Genomic DNA, 20,544 nt, shown 5'->3' on the forward strand with positions numbered 1-20,544 from the left:
CGTCTTAGTCGAAAAGGATATGTTGGATTGATGAAAGAAATTGTAAGTTTGTATATATTGGTATAAATGGTATTTTTAACTATTACATTTTTCTAATAGTTTACTAATCCAATTTCTTTTATCGAAACAGTGTGTAGAATCGGGTCTTTCTGAAGACTTAATTGATAGGAGTGAGCTATAGAAGAGAGCTCGGATGCTAAAGAATAAAGGATACGACCTTGAGACTGAGCAAGTCATTAAGAAATTGGTAATCAAGTTTAACCAGAACAAAAATGGTTATGATATTAGAACTATGCTCATTTAATAATATTAGTTTGCTTATGATGTGGTGTTAGGAAAAGCTAAAGGAGGACCAAAAAGACTCTTTCACTTCAGATGCAAGAAATGACTTACTTGCACAAGCATTGGGAAAGCTTCCTCGAACTGGTCATATGCAAGGCATGGGCAAATTTATATATGCTTCTAACTACTTTAATACCGTTCGTGGACCCATCCGAAGTGAGAGAGAAAGGGAGCTAGATGCTTGGAAAAAATCAGTTGATGCTCAGTTGCAAGAAATTTGTAGAGAATTGAAGAGGACACCTCGCCATTCAGATATGGGAAGTTCCATTTTCCCACACAATAAAGACATTAATAATGACAGTGAGGAAAATGTACATCAGGTTACTTCATTTATAAAATTAACTGAATTTTTCTTGGTTTATTTTTCCTTGTATATTTGCAACTCAATACAATTTAATTTACTTTTTGCCAATAATGCTGACAGGAGCCAGAAAATTTGGGCAAGTTAGCTGAGAAGAAGAGGAAATGGATGTCCAGTCAGAAAGAAGAGCAACCTAGAGTATCAACATTGAGAAAGAAGGAAGAAACTAAGAAGAACGAAGAGACGCCAAAAACCACCACTGTTGCCGTTCCGATGAAGTTTCTACCATTCTGATGAAGTCAGCCAAAAATGATGATTACGATGATGACAATGAACTCCATGCACAGAAGGTTAGATTATTTAAATAATTAGTTGTATTTTTCTTGGTTTAATATACTTACTGCCTTGTATATTTACTATTCAATCTAGTTTAATAAACTCATTAGTTCATATAATTAATATTCATAGGAGCCAGATAATTTAGGCAACTCGCCAAGAAACGCTACAGCAGCCATTTCAAGGAAAAGTCCAAGACTCAATCCTTCAATTCCAAAGGATTGTACAAATGATGAGAGGAAAAGAGTTGGAAGCAGTAAAAAGCAATTGGACTTTGACTATGCTAATGGTATATGCGAGATTCATCTTGATAGCCCAACAAAAAAGGCACTTTTGAAGAAGGATAAAGCCAAAAAAATTGTAGTGCAGCCTATAAGGAACACAAGGAGTGCGATACTCAAGCACCAGAACAGTCATCTGATGTTACAATTATTTGGGAAGTTGTGTGAGAAATACCTGCCTGGTGAAAATGATGGTGTTCTGACATATCTAATTGATGATAATGTATTCCAGACATAGGCTTGTACTTATATTGGGAAGAAAGATTGCAACGATATGTTGTCAATGCAAGCATTAAGAGTGAATGCTATTCAAGTATATATGGCGTAAGTGGTTTTATGATTTTCCTTTACACTATTTAATATCAATTTGGTATACTTTTTTATTGATGCACTGATTTTCTGTCAAGGATGTTGGATTCTACCATTCAACCAACTAGAAAATGAACAAAACCATTCGGATTCATGTGTCCTAGTTTGGTTTGCCCAACAAATCCAAAGGCTGTAGAACGATTTCGCTTGAAGATAGTTGAGCATATTCGCGACCGCTTGAAAAAGGCCAAAAACGAACAACTCATTTTCATGCCATACAATCCTTCGTAAGTTTTAATTTTATTTAAAACTTTTACAGCTATTAAATTCATATTACATTCACAGCCGTTTCTTAATTAATGGTTATGCTTTTGGCTTTTGTAGCTACCATTGGGTATTAGTTGTGTTTGATGTGGTAAAAAAGGAAGTATTTTATGTGAATCCTATGCAATCCAGACCTGAAACTGATTTAGAACAGCTCCTTAAAATGTATGTATGCTAATCTATTTCCTGCAATTGATAGTTTAAGTTTCTTCAATATGATTAAGAGATAACAATATAGTTTTGTTTTTAGTGCCATGACACTCTTCACATCAGAGGATGGTAAGGAAAAATGGAATTATAATACCAAGATGAGAATTGTGAAGGTAAAAAAAAGAAAAAAGAAAAAAATTATTTTTGTAGCCTATTGATTACGTACCTTAACTAAAATGGATGGGTTTTGTAAGAAAAATTTTCATCTTTTTTTGTTTTTTGATGAACAGTCTCCGAAACTAAATATTACAAAATTGGAGTGTGGCTATTTTGTGTTAAGGTACATGAAGGAAATAATAGCAGATGTTGGTTTGTTAACCAGCAATGTAAGTTGATGATGAGATATGTTAACATTCTTTTATTTCCTACATGTGACATTATTTTTAAAGTTTGACAATATTATTTCTTACGATTAACAGTTTAATGGAAAGAAATCATACACTTAGGATGAATTAGATGAGGTTCGTTTGGAGTGGGCTAACCATTTTTCCGACATTCTCATTGCGTCAGCAAAATGGTTAGTATTGAGTATGAAATTTGTAACAAAATGGTTAGCTGTTACAAATTGTTGAAATTGAATTTGTAGTATCAAATTATAATGGTTGCTATTAAGGATTGTACTGTGGATGTTATGCATTTGATAACTTTGGGTATTTTGATTGATTTTGCATAGAATGGTTTGATGGGTTTAGGTTGGATTATTGCTGGATATATGGCTGAAAGTGCTGTTGGAAGATGGTGGGTTTGGTTGGAAGTGTTGTTGGAAGATGGTGGGTTGCTGGATATATGGCTGGAAGTGCTGTTGGAAGGTGGTGGGTTGCTAGATATGGTTGGAGTATTGCTAGTGTGGCTGGAATTGGAATGTTGACAAACCTGGCTTTGTGACTGGAGTTAAGAATGCTAAAACTCCTAAAAGTCTTGCATTATTCTTTGCAAGTTTTATTGAGAAACTTGGCCGGCTTGATGGTTGGAATTTTAGTTGCTTTTCTTTGCAAGTTTTGTTGACAAACTTCGCTTGATGGTTAGAATTTTAGTTGCTTTTGTTGTACATGCAATGGAATTCAATAGTTGTTTTAAATTTTGAGATGCTCTATTATATGTATCACATTGGACCTTTTATATATGTATTTTTTTTAAATTAGTTTATTGGATTGAATGAATGTGTTAATTGTTTTCTGGTTTTTTTAATGGTATTCATTTTATTAATAAACAAGAATTTATAAACAAATTGTAATTATAAAATTTAATTATAAAAAAATTATTATTTTATGACAGGAAATATTCGTCACAAATACTGTCATAAATACATTAACAAATAATAATTGAATTTCCCGCCAAAATTTTAAAAAATGGCACAAAACTTTAAATTAATTTAATTTTAATTTTAATTCTTTTTTACATTAAAATATTGTGTGATAGATGTATGACAGTAAAAACGATCATAAATTCATGACGGATAAATTTCCATCATGAATTAATGACAGTGACATAGATGACAGAAGAATTGTCTGTCATGCACCCTTCTTTATGACAGTTATTTCCCGTCATCTATTGTATGTTTTCTTGTAGTGGGTATTGATTATTTCTCCAATTATAGTATTGTTGCTACAGTAGCCACTATAGCACTGAGCAAAATTCCTCATGTATTATCAGTTGTTGCATGTTGGATATCTTATATTGAAATGCAACCTAATATTGACCAATTGTTATGCTAACATTAGATAAAGCATTATGCGTTCTAGGTTCCAATTACCCTACAAGGTGAATCCTTATGTCTACTTCATCACTAATCTTAGATCAAGCATGACCCTATGAGATTAATTCAACTTGGGAAACTCAATCTAAAACTATGTGTTATCTTGATCTGTTCCACTAAGTCAAGTCGTTTTTAGGCTCCTTCTTAGTTAATAACCACTAAATAAGTGGTCAAGCAAAATAAGGATTTACAATAAGTAAAATGAAGACAAAATGTTGCATCAGATTCAGAGCAACACATAAACAAAAGTCAAACAACCATTAAACTTGTTTAACACTCAACCACAACAAAGTTTAGTTCAAGAATAAAGATAAAGCAGTATCAAAACTTGTTTTTGCCATCAAATACATTCTTATGAAGAAATAAAAACAAGAAAATAAGATGAAGAATTAAATTCTACTAAGTCTTTGTGATCTCTCCTTCTTTTTCTCCTTAATTCCTCTTGCTGCGGCCCTCAAATCTCTCTTATTCTCTTTTTTCTTTTTGTTTTTCCTTATGATTTTTCTTAAATGACAGCTCTCTATATTTTTTCTCTCATGTGTGCTCTTTTTATATCTTAGAACTAGGGCAATTGAAGGCATGTGGCTGTGTGTCTCCTTTTTTTGAAAACCTTATATCGCCATCTTTTTGTGCTTGTCACTACTTTGTCAGTTAACATGAGCGAGATCTTGTCTTCAGTTGCTACAGGATTGCTGTAGCAACGACTATAGCATCTTCATTGTTCCAAACTTGTTTTATTTCCTCTGAAATTAAGATTTTTGGTCATCTCCACAAGTTTGTTGCTACAACTTTTCATCCATTAAGCTTGAGCTTTTTGATTGCCAACAATAATGCACATAATCAAAGCACAAAGTGATCTAAAACAAAATTAATTTATTAAAAATAAACTTAAACAAATGCTTATACAAAATGTAACTAAAAATGCAATAAAAAAATCATTTACTTTCTAAGTAATATTGATTTAAGTCTAAAAATCTCATGACAACTCTCATTTCATAAAGTTGTCAGAATCATGATGTTCAATTTTTGGGTAGCTGTTGTGTGACATAGCTCATTACTTCTTAAAATGTTTCCCCCAATGCCATTTTTCCAATGATCAATGTGACTAAGGAGCTCATTAATATGGATTGGTTGGTTTTGATCAATCATATTTATTGCGAGGCTAACTTTGTAGCTGGCTTCATGCCCAGGATTGCGAGCTCCCTGCCCTTTAGATTTCATAGATATCATGATTCCCTTCAAGGTCTTGATGTTTGGATTAGATATCATATAAATGGTTCTATAACTCCCAATGCTATTCTACTTTAGCTTGTTGGGCGCTCTATATACAAAAAAAAAAGTTCTTGAGTTTTGATTTTGTTTTGAAGGTGGGTAAGAATTTATATTCCATTGAACTTATGATTTTATTTATGATTTTATGTAATTAATTGAATGAATTTTTGTGTTACAATTAAAAAAAAAATTGTGAAAGCATGATCATGTATTGATTTATATTGGTATTGGGTGAAAGTGGTGCTATTATGTAATTTTGAAATTGTGAACAATATAGATTGGATAGTATACAACTATTACTTTCATTGAATCTAAACTACGTAGTTTATTAAACTAGACATCTTTATTTTCTATCCATATGTTTATTGTTCAAAGACTCATATTATATTAATTGTAATGGTTTTTTTTGAAATTAGAACACTAGTACTAGAAAATTCTGATTTCCAATAGTAGTTCTCAATTCTATAGTATATTTCGTAACTCAAATGACTTCTGAAAATTTTGGAAATTTTTATTATGGTATATATATGTGTGTGTAGTTTCTGTATATCTAAGTTTGTAATTTTTAACCTTATATAAAAATCATTAAAAATCATAGAGTTGGGTTGCTGCAATCTTGGAAATCATTTTATAGAATTGCAAAGGCTGATATTAAAGACAATCTGTATTTTTTCATCAATAAATACCTTATAAATTTTAATTCTAATTTCTTATTGTTTCATCTAATCATTGAAACTCGAATAATTATTTTTAACATGTTTAATTGAATTTTTGAATTTTTGAATCATGAAACCTGTGCTTATATATAATTTTTATGTTTTTGTGGAAAATCAGTTTTTGGGTATGATATTGAACTCTAATTAATTTTGTGAAATTCATATTGAATGTCAACATGTTCACAGTAGCTATTTGTAATATTTGAGATTTTCCTGACATACTTATAGGTTGTTAGAAATCAACTCCTGGAAGATGATCTAGTGTAGTTTAGTCTTAAGTGATGAGCATATAATATATACATATTTTACCCTTAATTATATAATTGCTAGTTTTAATTAATTATATTATTTTATTAAATAGGGAATTAATTGGAGATTATGGATTAAAAGTACATAAGGAATAACAATTGAATAACATTGGAAATCAAATCAATTTGTGGAAGCATTAAGTAGATGTGCATGAATTCAATCCGACGAAACTGAAGCCAATAAACTAAATCATCCATGCTTGTGCAAACAAAGAAGAAGTTTAAAGTTAAAGTGGACAATATATTAAACAAAGCTTATAATTAAGTCTTTGAATGGAAAGTCAGAATAAAATAAAGGAAACAAGTCAATAGTTTTTGGCTTTTATTATTTTCAAATAAGTGGTTGGCTTAAGACTTTTGCTTGTAAGAGTTGGTTTAGTGATTAGAATCACAATAGGATTCGGCCAATAATTCCATGGTCCCAGGCATTGTATACAGGTAAGCTAGGGACACAAGGAGGAGAGGGGCACTCAACATTAGAGAAGAGGAGCGGTAGCAAGAATAGTTTGGTTTCCCCATGGGTAGTTTTATTTTATTTGTTTCTCTCTATCCAAGTATGTCTAGCTACACTTCTTATACTAAGGTTAAGGATGAAACCTTATTCAATGAAATAATTATCTTTTTATTCAATCAATTTTCTACATATGTGCTTTAATGTTTATCGTTCTTGTCTCACATGATTAGTTGGATGTTATTAAATCTTTTCACCAATTCTATCATGCATTACTAATTGTTAGGATTAGTATTTGACTAAATATATGCTTGGATCTATGCAATTTATATATGACTATCTTTGATTCTATGTCTTTCATTAAATTGTTTACAAAGAGTGCTTAGAAAAACTTTGACTCTTTGTTATTTAATAAGTTTACATGGATGCTTAAATATCATATTATTAAGCAAAACAAGAATTTACAGAAGTTTAATTTTAATTGGGCTTAATTGTTATATCCATGAGATGACATACATTGATTTCGAGTTGTCACTCTAAAATTAGGGATTAATTGATAACTAGATAATTACTAGTTGAATAGTGGTGGATTTTGAAACCTTGATAATTTTTGGTCTTATTGAATTCTCCTTTACTTTAATTTAGTTAAATTAGTTTAATTTCTCTTAAAACTCAATTTGCTCAACTAGGTTAGGATTAATATTAATTTTATGTTTAAATTAGACTTTTCAATTTACTGTATGTGGGTTCGACCTTGTTACCACTATTTTATTTCCACATTCACGCGCTTATGAGTATATTAAAATTTTGTATAACATTAAGTAAGAGTTAATGGTTTAATGTTGTTTGGTTTCCTATTAAGGTCAAACTTGAATATGATATTGATGAGAATTTGTTTTGGTGATTATTGTTATATTTATTGTTTTATAGACTGTGTTTCAACTATAGACAATATTGGTTTTCATTTGGGAATAGTTATAAGATTAACATTATGAGATTAAATTCCAAATTTCTCTTAAGATTGTTGGGCGAATTTGGGGTGTTACAGTAGATTTTGAGTTAATGATCAATAGACTTCTAGGTTGAAGCACTTAAATGTGAGGATTTTAACTATGGATGATTAATATTTTGTTGTGAGTTGCAAAATAAACGAATTAATCAAAAAATAAGAATTAATGACACATCTACAAATGATAGAGATGACCAACAAGTTGTGCCGACCATCGAAAGAAGGCTTATGCAGGCTCATGCTCATGCTCATGCCATGCCATACCCACAATACACTTCATGTCATGCCTAATTCTTTTCGTTTAGACCTGGCCCGACACACGTGTCATGCCCATGCATGCCGTGTCATACCGTGCCATGGTCCATACCTAAGAAAAAAAGAACGACAAGCTTTTTTCTTTTTTTTTCTTAATTTTCTGAAGAGGGCAGGGCAGGCTATTGATGTACTTTTTTTTAGTTCTTTCGAGTCCATATACTTTTTTTGAGCCCATGTGCCTTTAGTTAAGTTAAGTCCATATTTAATAACAATAAAAAAATAATAATAATAGAATGCAATAGTAACTACTAAGTTAGACCTTATAGTATTATAATTCTTTTTAATATTAATAATAACATCAACAATAAATTTTTCTGAGGGTTTAATTTAATTGTTAATTTGAACTTACATAGAATCATAGATCATAATGCATAATAACATTAATACATATATTTTATAAAATCATGATATTTATAATTTTATTTATTAAAATCATGATATCATCTATTCATTTAATAAATTATAAAGATAAAACAAGTAGAGTATTTTTTTAAAGTACTTTATTGAAATTAATGATTAAATGAATTTAAAAAACTTACACTAATAAAATATATTAAAAGATTTAATTTCAACCTATTTGTAAAATCATAAAATTTTAAACTTACTTTGACTAAAAAATTAAATGTGCTTATTGCAGGCCTTTTCACATGCTAACTTTTACTATACCATACTACACGAGTAAATGTCGTGCCACATGCCGCTTGTCCCCTTGGCCATCTCTAACAAATAATCATATTGCACACTAAATGGGCTACTAACTACATTAATGGTTGCCTTTTGTATGCGATCCTGCCATATTCTATTTTAATTTCTGTTCATCTCTTTTTTATTTTTTAATCTTTTTTTTCCATTTTTTCCTTGGCTAAGCAAACTTAGTTTAATTTAGACCTACAAAGCCCCATCGCAACCACATAAATTCGTGGATGCTGGAGCATCTTCAAGGCAGAGAGAAAAGAGAAAGAGAAGACTGTTCGGGGGCTAAATTAATATTGTTATTAACTCATATTTAAGCTAAAAATAATCTTTTTAAAGTGGCTGGTGGGTCGTAGGATTTTTTTAAGAGTATTGGTGTGAAAACATTATTTTATCTAAGAATTGGCTGTACTCTGAAAAAGTAATATATAGATTAAATATTGTATTTAAAGAAGGCTATTGACCTGAATGAAGACTTGCTTGTTTTCCATTTTCTTCCTTGGCTAAGCAAACTTAGTTTCATTTCAACCTATAATGCCCCATCTCAACCACGTAGGTTTGGATACTGGAGCATCTTCATGGAAAAGAGAAAAGAGAAAGAGAAGACTAGTACGGGGCTAAATTAATATTCAAACTAAAAATAATCTTGTTAAAGTGGGTGGGGGGTTGTAGGATTTTTTTAAGAGTATTGGCATGAAAACATTACTTTCTAAGAATTTGCTGCACTCTGAAAAAATAATATATACAAATAAAATATTCTATTTAAAGAAGACTATTGACCCGAATGAAGACTTGCTTCTTGAAAAAGATGTTTACACTACTCTAGTGCAGATTATAATGACCCGGCACTGGCATTTTGTAATTATTTATTGTCATCTGTAATGTATTATTATTTGATACATGTGTTTCTGAGATTGGTTAGAGGGAACAGGAGAGGAGAAAAGAGGAAGGAGACATGAAAAGATTAGTTTGTGGAGCTAAATCCATGGTGACATTAATCGGTACTTAAATTAGAAGTCCTGTTACAGTATGCTTTAGATTCGTAAAATTCAAGATCACTGTTACTGAAATTTGAACGAAGAGAACTTTACAAGAATTTGCTGTTGTTGCATTCGGTTTAACATTATTATATTTCTATGAAGAAAAAATAACTAAAAGCTGAAACACATGACATATTACGATAATGAAAGACAAATGTAATATTTTCAAAGGACACTATTGGCATGAGCGAAGACTTTCTGTCGTTGGAATAAGGCTAAAATATTATTTTCAATATTGCAGATTATACAAGTATAAATTTGCATGGATTCATGGGCTTCAGATATAACTATAAACACATATCCTTAAGACTGATGATCATATGTACTTGCAATTCAATGTCATCCAAATGTTTCCTTCTACTTCAATATGTATCTTTGATTTCTGTGATTCTGTTTCAGTTGGAGCCAAGAGTTGCTAATTCTAACAACATAATAAGCTGCTTGGATGAGGAGAAAGAATCGCTGCTTGCTTTCAAACAAGGACTGATAGATGAATCCGGAATTTTATCTTCCTGGGGAAGAGAAGATGAGAAAAGAAATTGTTGCAAATGGAGGGGAGTTCGGTGTAGCAACAAAACAGGCCATGTACTTGGGCTTGATCTTCGAGCATCGTCCGACTCTCCAGTCGATGCTCTGAAAGGTACAATAAATCCTTCTTTGCTTAAACTGCAACATTTAACATATTTGGACCTCAGTTGGAATAATTTTAGCGGAAGCCCAATTCCTGAGTTCATTGGTTCCCTCGGTAAGTTGAGCGAACTCGCTCTCTCTAGTGCTCAGTTTGCTGGACCAATTCCTCATCAGCTTGGAAACCTGTCAAAGTTGCAAGTTCTTGACCTCCGATTTAATAACTTGTTTAGTAGTGGAAACCTTGATTGGCTTTCGTATCTTTCTTCTTTAAGATATCTTGACTTGGCTGACTGCAAACTCAGTAAATTCAGTAATTGGGTTCAAGTACTTTCCAATCTCCGTTCCCTCACAAACTTGTATTTAGGCTATTGTGATCTTCCACCTATCAGTACCCCATCTCTTTTGCACATCAATTATAGTAAATCTCTTGAGGTTATTGATCTCTCCAATAACTACCTGACGAATTCAATATACCCTTGGCTGTTGAATGTCAGTAGCAATCTTGTTGATCATATAGACCTCGGTTCTAACCAACTACATGGTTCAATTCCTCTAGCTTTTGGACACATGGCTTCTCTTAGACATCTCGATCTCTTATCCAATCAACTCAGAGAGGTTCCAAAATTTCTTGGAAACATGTCCAGCTTAAAAAGATTAGTCTTCTCTTACAATGAACTCAGGGGAGAGATCTCTGAGTTCATTCAAAATGTGTCTACTGGCAGCACAAAGAACTCATCACTGGAGTGGCTGTATTTAGCTTCCAATGAAATCACAGGCACAATACCTGATCTTGGAGGATTTCCGTCTTTGCAAATATTGAGTCTTGAAAGCAATGGTTTAACCGGGACGATAAGCAAAAGCATAGGCCAACTGTTCAAGCTTGAGCTGTTGTTGCTGAGTGGAAACTTACTCAGAGGTGTCATCTCTGAAGCCCTTTTTTCAAATCTTTCCAGCTTAGACACATTGGACTTATCAGATAACTCGCTGACATTGAAATTCAGCCATGACTGGACTCCACCATTTAAACTGTTCAATATATTTCTTGGCTCTTGCAAGATAGGGCCTCGTTTTCCAAAATGGCTTCAATCACAGAATCAAACTGTTGCGCTTGACATCTCCAATACTGGAATCTCAGATATTGTCCCCGGTTGGTTTTGGGATCTAACCTATCAACTATATTATTTAAATCTCTCTAACAACGAGATGAAGGGTAAACTTCCAGATTTGTCTAGGAAATTTGATAGTTATGGTCCTGGCATAGATGTCAGTGCAAATCAATTTGATGGTCCAATTCCGCTGCTTCCTCCAAATGTTTCATCCCTAAATCTTTCTAAAAATAAGTTTTCAGGGTCGATTTCATTCTTATGTTCTATCAGTAGCCATCTATTAACATATCTTGATCTCTCAAATAACTTACAGTCAGGAAGACTTCCAGATTGTTGGTTCCAATTTGATAGCCTAGCCATTCTTAATTTGGCCAACAATAGCTTCTTTGGCGAAATCCCAGATTCAATGAGCTTCCTACGTAATATCGGATCCTTGAGTTTGTACAACAATAGTTTAACTGGGGGGTTGCCTTCATTCTTTATGAATGGCTCGCAACTGACACTGATGGATCTTGGGAAGAATGGGTTGTCTGGAGAGATACCGACATGGATCGGAGAAAGTCTTCCAAATTTGGTTGTTCTTAGTCTGCGATCTAACAAATTCCATGGAAACATACCTTTTCAGTTATGCTACCTATCACACATTCAAATCTTGGATCTTTCTTTGAACAACATATCAGGAATCATACCCAAGTGTTTCCATAATTTTACTGCTATGACCAAAGAGAAAAGCTCCAATCTCTCCATTATCTCCAACTATTACTACAATCTTGGCCTCAGAGGTATGCTAATGCCGTTAATTTTTTTTGACACATGGAAAGGAGGCCAGTACGAGTACAAAAGTATTCTGGGACTCATAAAGATCATTGACCTTTCAAGTAATAAGTTAGGTGGAAAAGTTCTGGAAGAGATTATGGACCTTGTTGGATTGGTTGCCTTGAATCTTTCGAATAATAATCTTACTGGACAAATCACTCCAAGGATTGGCCAGTTAAAATCATTGGATTTCCTTGATTTGTCCAGAAATCATTTTTTCGGTGGCATTCCTTCAAGCCTTTCTCGGTTGCGTCTTCTTAGTGTCATGGATTTGTCATACAACAACTTCTCGGGCAAAATTCCAAAAGGCACTCAACTTCAAAGGTTCGGCGCCTCCACGTATGCTGGAAATCCTGAACTTTGCGGTCTCCCACTTCCGAATAAGTGTCTGGATGAAGAATCAGCTCCAAGTCCAAGCAGAGATGATGCTTACTACACACCAGATGACGATGGTGATCAGTTTATAACTCTCGGATTTTACATGAGTATGATTCTTGGTTTCTTTGTCGGATTCTGGGGAGTCTGTGGCACTTTATTAGTGAAGAGCTCATGGAGACATGGTTACTACAACTTCTTGACTAGGGTGAAAGATTGGCTGTATGTGGAAGCTGTGGTCAATATTGCAAAACTGCAACGAAGGGTCAGGAACTAATTGGTAACGCTTTTTCACCTGTTTTAGCTTTTTATTTGAAGTTTTACTCTCTCTAGTTACATGCTTTAATTTCTTTGCCAAAGTAACGCTTTACATGTTCTTACTTTTCTTTCACCGTTTCTGGCAGGAGCTGTCATGTCTCTCTCGAATGGCTTTCTGAAATAATGGAGTCTCCTCACAGTAGTGCATGATATTGAGTATATGTTATAAAGGAATTTGTTTAGTTGTTTAGTGTTCAATGTGCTAATCTTCAATGCTTGGTTTGTAATCTATATTTTGCAATAAAGAAAAACAGTCAAATTCTACCTTGTTGTAGATCAATGGTTTCGCTTTTTTTTTCTAATATTCTGTTTGATATTTCTGATATTCATCTCATTACTCTAGCTGTTTCAGAAGTAGTGGTTAAGATGTATAGTAGTAATGGATCAATTTCCCCTCAAACCAACCTTAAATCAAGAGAGTAAAGAAAAACATTCAGTTTCTTTTTGACATTCATCCCGACCTTCCCTCTTCTCCCATTTTATAGGAGGCTCCTGAAGCTCCTATTATTACTTCTTAGCGCCAGGCAAGTGCCTAAGTCTACTTCTGGTATATTTTCTTGCTTTTTGACTTTCTTTTACTCTTGCCTCTTTTCCATTCTCCTTTTTACTGACTCTTGGTTTTCTTTTCAGATTCAAGCTGCTCCAGAAGTTCATGGCTGGCATTCCCTTGATCAATCCAAGTAAATTTTTCATATGATTCTGGAAAAAATGTAATGGAACACCTGCCTCTTCAGGTACTGATTCTTCCTCTTCTGATTCTCCGAATTCCATTTCTACTGATATTGAATCTAGGATAAGAAGCTGCTCCAGTTATTGACCTCATCAATTCTCCTGCAACTGTGGAATTGCCTCCTGACCTGACCAGGCTGCTTCTGCTAGTATACCTGAGGAAAATCCTTCTTATCAGAACGTTCTCAAACCTGAGCCCTTGCGAAACTGTTCCTGCTGAACAAAATTCTCCACAAGCTACAATGGATGCTTCAGTTCCCTCAGTTCCTGACCTATGTTCTTTTCTCAATGCTTTTCCTGCTGCCTAGGTTTTTGTTGGAGGAATTGCTTCTTCGGGATCTCCATTCCAAGGAATTATTCCTACTGCAGGGTTGTCTTCTCGTTTTTGGTCATTTTCAATTTCCAGGGGTCTCCATTTTTGGATACAAGACATTTCATAAGCTTCTATATATGCATTCAATTAAAATCAGCTAATTATCATAAATGATTTCCATCAATTGCAGCTAAGACTCCCCTCATGGATGGCATAGACTGTATATAGTGTACTACAAAAAAAAAAAAAAAAAAACTTTTGATTAATTATACAACTATTAATTTTTTGTAGCAGTTCATGATGATATTTCATTTTATTTTGCCCATGCTTTCTTGTCTTCAATCAAAGTGGTATGGCATGGTAAATGATATCCTTTCTTATTAATCGATGTAAATATTAATAGTATGTAAAATCCTTTTTATACGCATAATACGCATAAAAACATTATATTTGTTGCAGATGTCAGCTGTATTTTACAGTTGTGTGTTGACTATTATTGTAGATGTTAGTTGTTGTGTTGACTTAAATACTAGATTTTAGGAGATATAATCCCTAATTTTCAGGGATACTAATTTGCAATATCTTAGCTGTTTTTTTTACCATTTTGTTCCTAGGGTGTAATGTATATAAATATGTATTCTTCTCTATTGTATAAGATGAGAAAATAGAGATTAAAACATAAGAAATCTAAATTTTCACATGGTATCAGAGCATCTCTTTTGAACTGAGCCTTTGAATTTTTCTCTTCTTCCATTCCAAAGTCTCAAGCCTTCCAATGGAGGAGACAACAAACCATACACAAGAAATCCGAAAACCCCTCTTTGCAAATAACTCTGCACAAGTTAAATGGCAGAAACTTTTTGCAATGGTCTTAATCTGTCACCCTATTTCTTCGTGGCAAAGGCCGATTAGGGTATATTACAGGGGAAACCAAAGCCCTTGATGTCTTGGATCTTGGTTATCCGCAATGGGATGCTGAAAATTCAATGGTGCAAGCTTGGTTGATCAACTTGATGGACATGGATATTGGTAGGACTTATCTCTTCCTACCATTTGCGAAGGAGCTTTAGGAAGCCATGACAGAAACCTACTTTGACCTTGGGAATGCGACTCGGTTCTTTGAAATCAAGTCACAATTACGTGACCAAAAGCAAGGGAGTCTTTCAGTGACTCAATATTTCAATTCTCTAAACAATATATGGCATGAACTCGACCTTTACTATGAATCGCAGTGGCATTCCTCCGAGGATGCCATCAAATATAAGAGGATGTTGGATAAAGAACGCCTCTTTGATTTCCTTTATGGACTCAACAAAGAACTTGATGGAGTTCGTGGCAGAATATTGGGAAAGAATCCTCTACCCTCCATCTGAGAAGTTTTTACTAAGGTGAGGCGTGAAGAAAGTCGAAAGAGAGTCATGATGGGACTGGTGAAGGAACCATAGACAGAGAGATCAGCACTGGTGACCAAAAAGACAGATCAATCAGCTGACCAAAAGGGAAAAAAACATGGAGAACGTCCCTATTGTGACTATTGCCATAGGAAAGGACATACTCGAGACTCATGCTGGAGACTTCATGGAAAGCCAGTAGATTGGAAACCAAAACGTCAGCAGGAAGCAAAAGGAATGGTGACAGAGAAAACTAATCAGTTTGCTCTCACAAAAGATCAATTTGAGATGCTGCAATAGCTTCTCATACAAAATCAGCAAGCAAAAAGAAGACTTGACCTCCTCTAGTTGTAATGCAGCCCATACAGGTAACCCATCGGCCCTTAGCATCCAATCCCTTGAAAAAGGTCCTTGGATTGTTGATTCAGGGGCCTCAGACCATATGACAGGGTCTTTTCAATTTTTCTCTAGTTACACTCCATGTCCAGGTAATTATAAAGTGAGGATTGCTGATGGATCATTATCCACTGTTACTGGAAAAGGAACAGTAAAACTATCAAATTGTTTGACTCTTTTTTCAGTTTTTACATGTCTCAAATCTTAAATGTAATATTCTTTCAGTTAGTAAACTTACCAAAGACACAAAATGTGTAGTTAAATTCTGTGGTTCTAAATGTCTATTTCAGGATCCAATCTTAGGGAGGATGATTGGGAATACGAAGGAATATGAGGGGTTGTATTATCTCGAGAATAAAGGTCCCGTGAAAGGACATGATTAGGTCTCTCAATGTGAATTTATTTCTTCTGAAATAATGTTGTGGCACTTTAGGTTAGGTCACCCTAGCTTTCCATATCTAAAAACCTTGTTTCCTTCCTTATTTAAAAATAAAGATTTGAGTTTATTATATTGTGATTTTTGTCAAATGGCTAAACAAACACGTGTTCCATTTCCTGCCCGTACTTACCATCCTAACCTTTCTCTTTGATTCATAGTGATATTTGGGGCCTCTCAAGGGTTAACAACTTGATAAAAGCAAAATGGTTCATTACATTCATAGATGACCACTCTAGGACCACTTGTGTGTACCTTTTGAAGGAAAAATCTGAAGCTGGACAAACTTTTAAATAGTTCCATGCCATGGTAAAAACGCAGTTTCAAACTGACATACGTGCTGGACAAACTTTTAAATAGTTCCATGCCATGGTAAAAACGCAGTTTCAAACTGACATACGTGTACTCCATATAGATAATGGAACTGAGTATTTCAATTCTATTTTAGGGAATTACCTATCACAACAAGGAGTTGTCCACCAAAGTTCTTGTTCCAGAATACCACAACAAAATAGGGTTGCGGAACGTAAAAACGGACACCTTTTAGAGGTTGCTAGGGCCATTATGTTCACAACTAATGTACCAAAAATATATTGAGGAAAGGCCATTCTTACAACATCTTATCTCATAAATCGTATGCCCTCTCAAGTTCTTAAATTCAAGACACCTATTTCTGTTTTTCTTGACAGCTACCCACAAAATCACCTTGTTACCTCTAATCTTGCACTCAAAACTTTTGGTTGTACGACCTTTGTATATCTTCCGAGTCTTCAAAAAATAAAGTTGTCTCCTAAAGCTATCAAATGCCTATTTCTAGGATATTCTCCTACCAAGAAAGGGTACAAGTGCTATAATCCTCTGACCAAAAAATTATTCGTCACCATGGATGTTAAGTTATTTGAAAATCATCCTTTTTACACAAGTAATTCTCTTCAGGGGCAGAATTTGAGAAAAGATAATTCTTGGGATCTTCTTGACATTTTAGAACCTAAGATGCCTAGTAATTCCAGTCTAGAACCCAATATGTCCAGTAGTTCCAACCTAAAACCTAATATTCCCAGTAAGTCCAACCTAGAACTCAATCTACCTAACACCATAGAACTTAGTCAACCAATAGTGTCACCAAGGAATAAAAGGATAAAAGCCAATTCACATTTGGAGGAACTATAGGCGAGTTTCATGTCTATTCACAAAGGAATAATAAAACTCATAAGGTACAACCACTTATAGACTAAGCAGAACTAAGATTTGAACTAAGGGAGGATCAAAACCCACCTACTGAATATGCTGAGAATGAAGCTCAGAAGTCCACAGATTTGCCTATTGCGATAAGGAAAGGGGTAAGAAATTTAACCAAACATCTTATCTACAAGTTCTTATCATATGCAAATCTATCTAAGGAGTATAAGAATTTTATGGCTAATCTATCTAATACCACTATTCCAAGAAACATCCATGAAGCCCTAGAGTCAAATGAATGGAAGAAAGTTGTTCAAGAAGAAATGGCAGCCTTAACAAAGAATAACACATGGTAGCTTGTACCAAGACTTAAAGACAAGAGGACTGTGGGGTGCAAGTGGGTATTTACAGTCAAATATAAGGCTGATGGAAGTGTGGACAGGTACAAAGCAAGACTCGTGGTGAAGGGTTTCACACAAGCCTATGGGGTGGACTACCTAGAGACTTTTGCCCCAGTGGAAAAGCTTAATACTATAAGGATCCTTCTCTCTCTTGCTGCAAATTAAGATTAGCCTCTCAACCAGCTTGATATCAAGAATGCCTTCTTGAATGGAGAATTAGAAGAGGAAGGTTATATGGATATGCCGCCTGGTTTTGAAGAAAAAGGATCTGCTGGAAGAGTTTGTCGGTTAAAAATGTCTCTCTATGGCCTTAAACAGTCCCCTAGGGCTTGGTTCGACCGATTTGGAAAAGTCTTGAAGAACTATGGTTATTCTCAAGGGTAAGCCAATCACACTATGTTCTACAAACGGTCTATGTTGACGACATTATACTAACAGGAGATGACAAAGAAGAGTTGGAAGGATTAAAAGAAAAATTAGCTTGTGAGTTTGAAATCAAGGATCTTGGACCACTATGTTATTTTTTGGGAATGGAGTAGCTAGAACAACTAAAAGTATTCTAGTTACACAGCGGAAATACACCCTAGATTTGCTAAAGGATACTGGTATGATTGTCTGTAAACCTGCTGCCACACCAGTTAAACCAAATAGTAAGTTGGGTATTGAGGAAAATAGTGCACCCATGGAGAGGGGGAGATATCAAAGACCAGTAAGGAGATTAATTTATCTTTCCCATACTAGACCTGATATTGCTTTTGCGGTTAGCTTAGTGAGCTAGTTTATGCACTTTCCAAGAGAAGCTCACTATTGGTTGATTTTTATAAGCAACTACTACCAATGCCAATGTGCAAGTATACACAACAAGTAATAAACTGATGAGTATTCAAGATTGTCTCCACAGGCATTGATGTTACTCGAAATGCTAAAGCAATCACAATATGCAAATCAACTTAAGACCGAAACAAACAATTGTCAAGTAATGTTATCGTAATTAATGATCGCAAGAGATTTAAATAAAACAATGCTGTAATGAAATAAACTAAGTTAAATGTGTCTAAGGTTCAATTAAGATTATAGCAGTTGAATGATCAAACTCTCCTAATTGAGTGACTGTTATTTATCAAGTTAGTATCAGTTGTTACAATAAGTGCTGCAGCACTGGGCATAATAAATCTGCATCCTCAGCTATCGCATGTTGGAAGTCTCATACCCTTTAAATCTATTAACAATGACCAGTTGCTAATATATTCATGGTACGGCATTATAACCTTTAATCTCTCCACCCTATAAGGTGAACACCTATGTCTAGTGTGTCACAAATCTTAACTTCAAGTATTGCCCTTATGGGATTCAAGATAACTTAATCTAGGAAACTCAACGTAAGATCAAGTAATACTCTAATAATATCCGCTAAGACATGCCCTTTTGCTGCTCTATCTTAACTGAAACTATTAAATGGGTGGTCAACCGAAATAACAGTTATACTCATAAAAGAACTACTAGAGTAAAATGCTACAGCAATACCATAACAACATATAAGAACAATCAAGAACCCATTAGATTATTTGTCACTCAACTACAAGTAAATTTAGTTCATATTCTGAAAGAGAAAAAGAAACATAAATATATTAATCTCGGAATACATCAAAACAATTAAAGGAAGAAGATAAATATAAGTTGAGCACGGTGAAAGACAAATCCAAGTAATTCTGCACGATTTTCCAATGTTGCCGCAACAACACTCTTCAATTCTGATCTTTTTCTTCGTTCCTTTGTTATTATTCTAATGATAATTCCTTGCCGCCTTTTTATGTGGTGCACGTTGTTGTGCAAATTTTAATGTACTCGCAAGTGCACGAATCTATTGTAGAATAGACTAATGGCGACGAGTGTCGATCCCACGAGGAGGTGGATTTTAATTATATGTAGAATTAATTTTGTAAATGAGTGGTCGGAATTGTGGTGGAAGTGATTTAAATTATCCTTTGTCACTTTGTGAGTGATGGGAATACTTTGTCAAAAGAGCCTTGAATGCTTTATTACAAAAGTGGGCACCACCATCACTGATTATTGCTCGAGGGAATCCAAAGCGTGAAACAATATTGCTTTTCAAAAATCCTATCACCACCTTATGATCATTGGTTCTACATGGAATTGCTTCTACCCATTTCGATACGTAGTCAACAGCAACCAATATGTATTGATGACCAAAAGAAGGGGGAAAGGTCCCATGAAGTCGATACCCCACACATAAAAAATCTCAACCACTAAAATTGGATTTAATGGCATCATGTTCCTTCGTGTAATGCTCCCCATTCGTTGACACCTATCACATGAAGAACAGAAAGTGTAAGCGTCTCGAAATATAGTTGGCCAATAGAAACCACATTGTAAAACTTTAGTAGCTGTTTTCTTAGCACTGAAATGACCTCCACAAGCTTGTTCATGGCAGAATGAAAGAATATTCTGAATTTCACTTTCTGGGACACATCGTCTAATAATTTGATCTGCACAATACTTGAACAAAGGGTAAAAGCTTCTTTAGTCCCTATATTATGAGGTTAGTGTCCATTTAGTCCCTGTATTTTTAAAAACACCTCAAAACGTCTCTGCTACTAAATATTGACACTCATGCCATTATTTTTATTATTTTTAACTTGTTTTTACAATATTACACTTTTACAATAATGTTTCTTTTTTGGATATTAATAAAAAATTAAATTATCAAATTAAACTCAAAAATAAAATAAAAAAAGGTATATATTAATTTTTGTGGAAGCTCACGTATGTC

The 20,544-nt window shown here is 34.1% G+C and overlaps 1 protein-coding gene across 1 annotated transcript; it reads left to right on the forward strand.

Annotated features, from left to right (window-relative positions):
• The first annotated feature begins 1,722 nt into the window (after nucleotides 1-1,722).
• LOC18032531 (receptor-like protein EIX2) lies at nucleotides 1,723-15,020 on the forward strand. Its single transcript, XM_024186736.1, has 8 exons — nucleotides 1,723-1,856; nucleotides 1,954-2,058; nucleotides 2,144-2,216; nucleotides 2,334-2,429; nucleotides 2,777-2,932; nucleotides 10,063-12,855; nucleotides 13,946-14,045; nucleotides 14,854-15,020. The coding sequence occupies exons 1-8, from the start codon at nucleotides 1,723-1,725 to the stop codon at nucleotides 15,018-15,020; spliced, it is 3,624 nt and encodes a 1,207-aa protein (XP_024042504.1).
• The last annotated feature ends 5,524 nt before the right edge of the window (nucleotides 15,021-20,544 follow it).

The sequence above is a fragment of the Citrus clementina genome, unplaced genomic scaffold (assembly GCF_000493195.1).
Source record: "Citrus clementina cultivar Clemenules unplaced genomic scaffold, Citrus_clementina_v1.0 scaffold_9, whole genome shotgun sequence".
Classification (NCBI taxonomy): Eukaryota; Viridiplantae; Streptophyta; class Magnoliopsida; order Sapindales; family Rutaceae; genus Citrus; species Citrus x clementina.